Source organism: Acinonyx jubatus, chromosome E1 (genome assembly GCF_027475565.1).
Source record: "Acinonyx jubatus isolate Ajub_Pintada_27869175 chromosome E1, VMU_Ajub_asm_v1.0, whole genome shotgun sequence".
NCBI lineage: Eukaryota > Metazoa > Chordata > Mammalia > Carnivora > Felidae > Acinonyx > Acinonyx jubatus.
Window position 1 is genome coordinate 39,806,645 of NC_069397.1, and position 7,975 is coordinate 39,814,619.

General features: G+C 58.8%; 1 protein-coding gene across 2 annotated transcripts; it reads left to right on the plus strand.

The window, feature by feature from the left end:
* Window positions 1–828: 828 nt before the first annotated feature.
* Window positions 829–7,483, plus strand: CNP (2',3'-cyclic nucleotide 3' phosphodiesterase). Of its 2 annotated transcripts, none has more exons than XM_027048987.2 (4): window positions 829–915; window positions 2,098–2,767; window positions 4,481–4,620; window positions 5,997–7,483. In XM_027048987.2, the coding sequence occupies exons 1-4, from the start codon at window positions 913–915 to the stop codon at window positions 6,444–6,446; spliced, it is 1,263 nt and encodes a 420-aa protein (XP_026904788.1). In that variant the 5' UTR covers window positions 829–912; the 3' UTR covers window positions 6,447–7,483. The 2 variants fall into 2 exon arrangements, with proteins under 2 accessions (XP_026904788.1, XP_053068752.1); XM_053212777.1 differs by lacking the exon at window positions 829–915 and adding an exon at window positions 943–1,083.
* The last annotated feature ends 492 nt before the right edge of the window (window positions 7,484–7,975 follow it).

The following is a 7,975-nucleotide window of genomic DNA, read 5'->3' on the forward strand; positions in this document are numbered from 1 at the left end:
GAGCAGCCCCAAGTAGGAGTGGCAGCTCGCCTGCACCTGCGCCACTTCCGGGCGGCATGGTCAAGTAAATCAGGCTCTCGCAAGCTTGTTTCCTCCTCTGTAGAATGGGTATCTGTCTCCCGGGTTGGTGTGAGGCTTCTAGGAGTGCTTAGCAACAGCACTTGGTACACGGGAAGCTCTCAAAAATCCAACCGAGCTTTCAGTGGCTTCCCAGAGGTGGTGGTGGCTGAACAGCTACCTCAGGGGATAAGCTAGGATTTCACTACGTTATCCATCTGTCCCTTGGCTATTGCCATCCTTGTTCCATTTCTGCAGTCCTTGTAGGTGTTAGGGCTGACGTGACGCTAGCTAGGACCAGGCCCCGACTAGGGTGAGGCGAGTGAGGCATTTCAGATGCAATTTTTCATAAGGTGCCAAGAAACTCAGTAAGCGACATAACAGTATTTTAACATAATATTGTAAAACACACACAAATTAACGCAAACCCCCACGATGAATAAAATACCAAAATTTTAAATAAAGACAGGATCTGCCTTTGCCCTTGCACGACCCTGCCTCCCTGGCTTCACCCTAATCCCGCTGTGGGACCAGGGAAGGGTGACTGCCTCCCTCTTTCTAGAGCTCGGCTGGAACTCTGGAGGACACAGGTGCGCCGCGGCCCAGCTGGGCGCTGGGCTGCCGCTTCCTCCCGCGCTCAGTCAGTTTCGGGTTTCGATTCGCCGCGCCTGCGCCGAGCGCCCCGCCCCGGCCCGCCCCGGCCCGCCGCGGCCCGCCGCGCGCTCCGCCCCCGGCCTATATAAGGCTGCCCCGCGGGGGTCGTGCCACCGCTGGGCTCCGTGTCCCTCCGCGCAGGCGGGTGGTCCCGGAGAGCTAGTGCCTGCCTAGGCGGCGACGGCGGCGCCCCCCCTCATCATGGTGAGCGGGCGCGGGGAGGCGGGAGCGGAGGGAGCGGGCCGGGCCGGCGAAGTACCCTTACGGAAAACGGGAGTGTGGGGGGATTTTCGGGAGGAAGTGCCATGCAAATGAGCACTCGAAGTTCCGGAGTTGAGCTCTGGCTTTCTGGGCCGTGGAGTGCAGCCCGAGGTAGGGGAGACGCGAGCCGAGTGGGAGGGCGGCACGGCCGCCGCAGGAAGGCGGGTGCCGGGCGCCGCGGGAGCCGGGCAGACCGAGTCTGGGTCGGGGGTAACGCGGGGTGGACATTCCTCGCCTTCTCCGGCCCGCGGGCCTTGTCTGAGAAAAGCGAGGGCCAGCGCAGCGCTCGGAGTGCTGCTGCCTGGGGGCGGAGCCGCTGTGGGAGACCGCGTACCGCAACAAGTGTTACCACTTGTGGCTTTTAGCGGGGCGGAAAACAAGTGGTTCGGAGAGGTGCCGCTGACAAAGTGGTGGACAGAGCTGGACCCTGGACGCAGGTGCCCTAGACCGCGCGGTCCTGGGGCAGGCACAAAGACCACGACTTTGTGGGGGGGCCAAGGGCAGAGGAGGAGGTGGCAGGCGTGGTGAATGAGGCCCTTTGTGCGGCGCTCTCCTGCCCTGCCCCCCACCAGGCCTTCTGTGGGACCATTGTCCCCCCCCATCCCAGACAAGAGAGTATTATCTGTTGCTGCCCTTGTTCGGGGGAGGGAGGCAGTCTTTGGGTAACCCTTCTCCACCCCCACCCTCCTCTGCACACCCAGAGCCAGGGCAGCTGTGGCTTTGCCCAGACATAGCAGCCCCACCTCCAAAGAGGTCATCCTTAATAGGTGCCAGGAATATAAAATTAGGGTCCGCTCCTAGAACCACAGGCGCACACTTCACGCTTTCCCTTGAAGGTGGCAGCAGTGGGGGAATCCTTGAAGCTATAGCTCCAGCTGGAGGGAATTAAGAGTTGAGGAGCGCCCAGACAAGCTCTCCCCTCCCTCCTCTACAACCAGAAGCCTACGGCTACATACTACAGAGAAGGGAAAGGTCGAGCTGCCGCTCAGCAGGCTGCCCGCAACCCCGGGGCTGCTTGTAACTCAGGGCTGGGAGCCCCGATTCGAAGGAGGCCAGAGACAAGGGGTGACTGGCGGGGTGGCCCCAGACGAGCTGGCTGACTCTGCTCTTCCCCTCCTCACACAGAATAGAAGCTTCTCCCGAAAGAGCCACGCGTTCCTGCCCAAGATCTTCTTCCGCAAAATGTCATCCTCAGGGGCCAAAGACAAGCCTGAGCTGCAGTTTCCTTTCCTGCAGGATGAGGAGACGGTGGCCACACTGCAAGAGTGCAAGACGCTCTTCATCCTGCGAGGCCTGCCGGGGAGCGGCAAGTCCACGCTGGCGCGGGTCATTGTGGACAGGTACCGCGACGGCACCAAGATGGTGTCTGCCGACGCGTACAAGATTAACCCCGGCATTCGAGGAGACTTCTCTGAGGAGTACAAGCGGCTGGACGAGGACCTGGCGGCCTACTGCCGCCGGGACATCCGCGTCCTGGTGCTGGACGACACCAACCATGAGCGGGAGCGGCTGGAGCAGCTCTTTGACATGGCCGACCAGTACCAGTACCAGGTGGTGCTGGTGGAGCCCAAGACGGCGTGGCGGCTGGACTGTGCCCAGCTCAAGGAGAAGAATCAGTGGCAGCTGTCGGCCGACGAGCTGAAGAAGCTGAAGCCGGGGCTGGAGAAGGACTTCCTGCCGCTCTACTTCGGCTGGTTCCTGACCAAGAAGAGTTCCGAGAGCCTCCGCAAAGCCGGCCAGGCCTTCCTGGAGGAGCTGGGGAACCACAAGGCCTTCAAGAAGGAGCTGCGACACTGTAGGTGGCAGGCTGGCCAGGGTGCGGGCGGTTAGCCTCATTCGCGAGCCTCCCTCGCTGGGCACGGGGTGCTGTGTGCCCGGGACCGCGTGGTGTCCCCGCGTCGGGAGCCGGCTGTGCCAGGCAGGTGGAGGCTCACCTGGTGTGAGGCACGGTGGGCTGTGGGGAGGCGCTCCCCAGGGCACCTCTCCTCTCACTGCTCCCTTCCTGCCCCCCCCCCCCCCCCCCCAGACCACTGACCCTGTCTTCGGGGCAGGAAACACAGACAGGAAGTGCATCAACATTTCGTATAACCTTAGAGGGAGGATCTGGTCCCGTTGTCTTCTAACTTGTTTTTAGCCGCAGAACCATCTTTTGAGATAAAGTATTCCACAGAGGGGGCGCCTGGCTGGCTCAGTGGGAAGAGCACCTGGCTCTTGATCTCAGGGTCATGCGTTTGAGCCCCGTGTTGGGCGTAGAGATTACTAAAAATATAAACTTAAAATATTCCATGGAATCCTAAGCTGCCCAAAACCGACAGGACTATTGTGACCTCATTGAGGATGGGTCCCAGGTCTCAGGCTGGTTTCCCCCCATTTTGGACCATCTTTCTACTTGCAGTGTCCCCACCCATGTTTCTGTGTTACCACTCAGAGGCAGGTGATTTGTGCCTGCGCGTTGCTCAGAGACCCTTCTTGGCTCCTAAGGCTGGAATGCTGGGAAACCAGGGAGCCGTGGAGCCTACGGTGACATCGTCCAGGTGTGACCCCTGTGCCCGGAATGGCTTGGCAGAAAAGCACCGGCCAGGCAGGGCTCCTGGTTAGAGCTGGTGGCTCTGCCTTGGAGAGTGGCTGCCTCTTGAAACTGCTTTTACCGTTAAAAACTACAATCCTTTTCTGCCTGCGACACAGCAGGAGAAATGTAATGGGCCTCCTCTCGGGTCTCCCTCCCCTGGGGAGGGTAAGCGACATCCTCGCAGGGACTAGACTCTGGGAGTAAATAGGACAGACCTAGTGACTCGGAAGCTAGCCACAGGCCTAGAGTCTGGAAATTGAAACCCCAGATACTCCAAGTCTCGCCACGTAATATTTCTTCATATCCCAAGCATGGTCTCCTCCACCAAACAGGCCTGCAAGGTACATGCTCTGGTGACCAGGTAACTTCTTGTCCAGGAAGCTCCGAGTGCAGTGGGGCACGACTTGGAGTGACCCTGGGAAAATGGGTCTATAGTCACCCTGATGGTACTTGATAAAGACAGATAAGGGTCGATCACTTGCCCCAGGCCGAAGGGCTTGTGAGTGGGCTGGGATATTAATTATGCTCCGACTCCTTCCGTCGTGCCGCACAGTTCCAACACTCCTTTGCCTTTCTACCCTATTTTTCATGACTTGCTTCCCTCTTTCAGACGTGTAGCTGCTGAAGCCGATTCCCTTGGCCTCTGCTGCCTGTCCCTGGGTTATAAGTGCCTTAGTTTTCAAATCTGGAAAAGAGCTATAAAAATCTGCATAACTAACGTGAAGTCAGGGAATTTAGACACCTTTTTGTAGCTCTGGCGTGGCTGTTTGACCACCTAGTAAATGAGTGAATTATCGTGGATTAGTGAGGAACTTGTTTGATCTCCAGTTTTGTTTTTTTTTTTTTTCTTTTTCCTCTTGAGCCTCCATGGCTGTGGTGACAGATGTCGGGATGGCCCCTGCTCTCCTGCCCTGACTGCCCCTCTCTCTCTCCCTGCAGTTGTCTCTGGGGATGAGCCCAGGGAGAAGATTGAACTGGTCACCTACTTTGGGAAGAGACCCCCAGGCGTGCTGCACTGCACAACCAAGTTCTGTGACTACGGGAAGGCTGCTGGGGCAGAAGAGTATGCCCAGCAGGATGTGAGTGCCCCCCAGGGACACCCAGCTGAGGTGGGGAGAGGGCAGGGTCTCCTGGAGATGGGTGCCGGCTCAAGGCAGGGACCAGAAACCAGACAGCCTCTCAGAAGAAATGGCATCCCCTGCTCCCTTCACCCCTCCACAGGCTTAGTCACACAGATGTCACCTACCCTTTCTGGGGAGCACCCTCCTGCCCAGCACGCCACTGGCCTGTGCATTCACCCCGAAGGCCCGCCCACCAGAGCATTTTACTTTTGATGCCCGGCAGCAGACTTGTGCTCTGGCCTAAGCTTGTGTGGAGTCCCGAAGGCCAGGTGTCCCCTGCCCCCAGGGAGCCTGGTACTCTGACGTCCCTGTCCCTGGGTCCTAGGCCCGGTCTTGCCCTGGAGTAGGGCGCATGGAGGGATAGTGAGGCTTGTTGGCTTTGAGGTGCCAGACCCCTCCCTCCCGCTCTGCTGCCGCCCCCAGCCTCTGCAGTGTGGTCCTTATGCAGCAGGTGTCGCCCGGCCGCACGCTGCTGTCTCCAGCCTCCCCGGTGTCTCCCCTGCTCGTCCGCCTAGGTTGACGCGGCAGCCATCTTCCTGTTTATTGGTCTCCCCAACTTGCATTCTTTACTTTGGTTTGTGGTAGTGTTCTTGGCACCTAGCACAGCTGCATGAACGAATACGTAACATTGTCCACTACCATCCCAACCACTCATGCGTGTAACGGTATTTATTAAGCACCTGTTCTGCGCTAGACATAAGGGATTGTGAGCAAAAGTGGAGACGTGTTTATGGTCAGTCGGGAAAGATGGCCTTTTTCAGAGAATCAGATATAACCAGACATGTAATCAGATGTAAACCAAGGTGTACGGGGTAGATTCTGGTTGAAGGCATTGACTTCTGGCCCCACCCTGTCCTCTGGGATATTGCCTGGGTACCAGGGTGGCTTATTACCAGGATGAACTGAATAGCAATGGCATTGGCACTTGTCACATGCCTGTTACTCTTCTAGAGTCTTCACCCAGATACTCCTTTAATCCAGGCACCGAGGTAGGTTCTAGTATCCCTGTTTTACAGGTGAATAAGCCAACACGGCAAGGTTAAACAGCTTTTGCTCGGAGCCCTGCAGCTGGTGGGCAGGGGCAGGGGGATGGCTGAGTTCAGGGAGTCTGGCTTCCAACTCCGCCCATGTCTGGCACCTCTGGTACCTTGGCTTTGTCACATTAGCCTGAACGGTGTCCGTAGAAAGATGTCCTCCTGGAACACACGGGCTGCGTGCGGCTTTCCCCCCAGGGCTCGGCTGCCTCGGGCTCACCTCTGTCAGGTCCATCCTTGGTCAGCTGTCCACCGCAGGGGGCCACCACCTCCAGCTTAGCTGTCGTCCTCTCCCCACAGGTGGTGAAGAAATCCTACGGCAAGGCCTTCACACTGACCGTCACTGCCCTCTTCGTGACGCCCAAGACTGCCGGAGCCCGGGTGGAGCTGAGCGAGCAGGAGCTGCCGCTGTGGCCAAATGACGTGGACAAGCTGTCCCCCTCTGACAGCCTGCCTCGGGGCAGCCGTGCTCACATCACCCTCGGCTGCGCGGGGGACGTGGAGGCCGTGCAGACGGGCATTGACCTCCTGGAGATTGTGCGGCAGGAGAAGGGGGGCAGCCGAGGCGAGGAGGTGGGTGAGCTACACCGGGGCAAACTCTACTCCTTGGGCAGCGGGCGTTGGCTGCTGAGCCTGGCCAAGAAGATGGAGGTCAGGGCCATCTTCACGGGGTACTACGGGAAGGGCAAACCTGTGCCCACGCACGGCAGCCGCAAGGGGGGTGCCTTCCAGTCCTGCACCGTCATCTGAGTGTCCTTGCTGCGGTCAGCCCCTTGCTCCTTACAGGGAGAGCGGGGAGAGGGAAGCATGCCTTCTGCTTCATCTTTTTTTTTTTTACTCAAAGTTAACCTTCTTGTAACTTTTTAAAAACTTGTAACTTTTCTTGCCCACCCTCGTCCCCGCTAATGCCCAAGCTTTCAACACAAGGTGGGGTAGGAGGCACCATTCAGGAACCCAGAGCAAAGCTGCCCAGGCTGAGCCAAGCTGGGCCTGGAGCTGCAGCCACAACCCCGAGCCCAGCTGCCTGTTACTGGTTCCCCTGCCCAGCGGGGTGGAGGGGGTCACCTCAGAGCTGCATGTACCCAGAGGGCGGTCACTGCGGCTGTGGGAAACCGGCGATGGATTCAGGGTGGGGGGGGAATCCCTGGGCTTAGACCCTGGATCTTAATCATTGCAGCCCCAGGAAGTCTGGGGCTTTTTACCAGAGTAGAAAAAGGGGTGTACGTCCCGCCTTTGGCTCTAAGTGCCTGTCCTCTCCTCCTCCACGCTGTAACTAGGGAACAGTTGGATAAGTAGGGGAGAAAAGAGAACAGTAAGCAACAGCCACTCCCGGATGGCCACAGGGCTTCCCCCTTCCTGGGATGGGGACGGGCTGGCCATCCTTTCCAGCGGTGTGGCTCTGCTCTGGGGATGGGGAGATCAAAGCCAGAGAAAGTACCTTGGTGGGGAAGCTCCAATCTTGCCGTCTGCCCAGCCCAACTTGCCTCCTTAATGCCTCTGCAGGCCCGTGTGCCTCCTCCAAAGGGCGTCAGTTGGTGGGGACCAAGAGCCAGTGGGGTGGACGCCTGGCTGTTAAGGGCCAAGCCCTGCCTGGTGCCTCCGGGAAGGGGTTTGGAACATCGGTGCCTGTGCTGCGGTTCCTGGGGTGCCCTCTGCTGCCCCCTGCTCAGTAATAGGGCCTTGCTCATTGAGTTGTTACTGGACGAAAGTGCTCGAGTTACTATCCTGGCTTTGCCCAACCTCAGTGACTTGTAAGACTGACAGTGAAATAAACCGTGTTAATCCTGGCCGCGTGCAGTCTCTCTCACCCCTTCTGTGCCCAGCTCAGGCCTCCCTGGGGCCGGGTTGGCGTATCAGGACTGGCTTTGTCCCGCAGCGTGGGGCCATCGGTCCTGTCTCCCCTCTGCTGGCTGGGCACAGCTGTGGTGAGGCTGGGCAGCTGAACAGTGTTAGCTTTCATGAGGAGGCAGAACGGAGAGAGGCTGATCTTAGATGGGCACAGAAAGTGGGGGCTGCCTGGGTCTGAGGGACGTGGAGTGGAGCCTGTCTCCCCCACTGACTGCAGCAGTGGGCCCACAGGTGTGCCAGCCCAAAGCAAGGAGAGGGCCTTCCCAGCAAGACCCACGGTCCCTAGCCTGGGTCCCTCAGTCCTCTAGGGACGGGCCACCCTTAAACACAAGGCAACACCTGACAGGAGTTTTGTACAGGCCAGTAGGAGCTTATCAGGTCTACCTCGGGCATCCTGTCACCATGGCCTCGGCGACAAAGGGGGAAGACTG

Coding starts and splice junctions, on each gene's coding strand:
- CNP (XM_027048987.2), top strand. Junction 2,768..4,480: donor CAAGAAGGAGCTGCGACACT/GTAGGTGGCAGG, acceptor CTCTCCCTGCAG/TTGTCTCTGGGGATGAGCCC. Junction 4,621..5,996: donor AAGAGTATGCCCAGCAGGAT/GTGAGTGCCCCC, acceptor CTCTCCCCACAG/GTGGTGAAGAAATCCTACGG.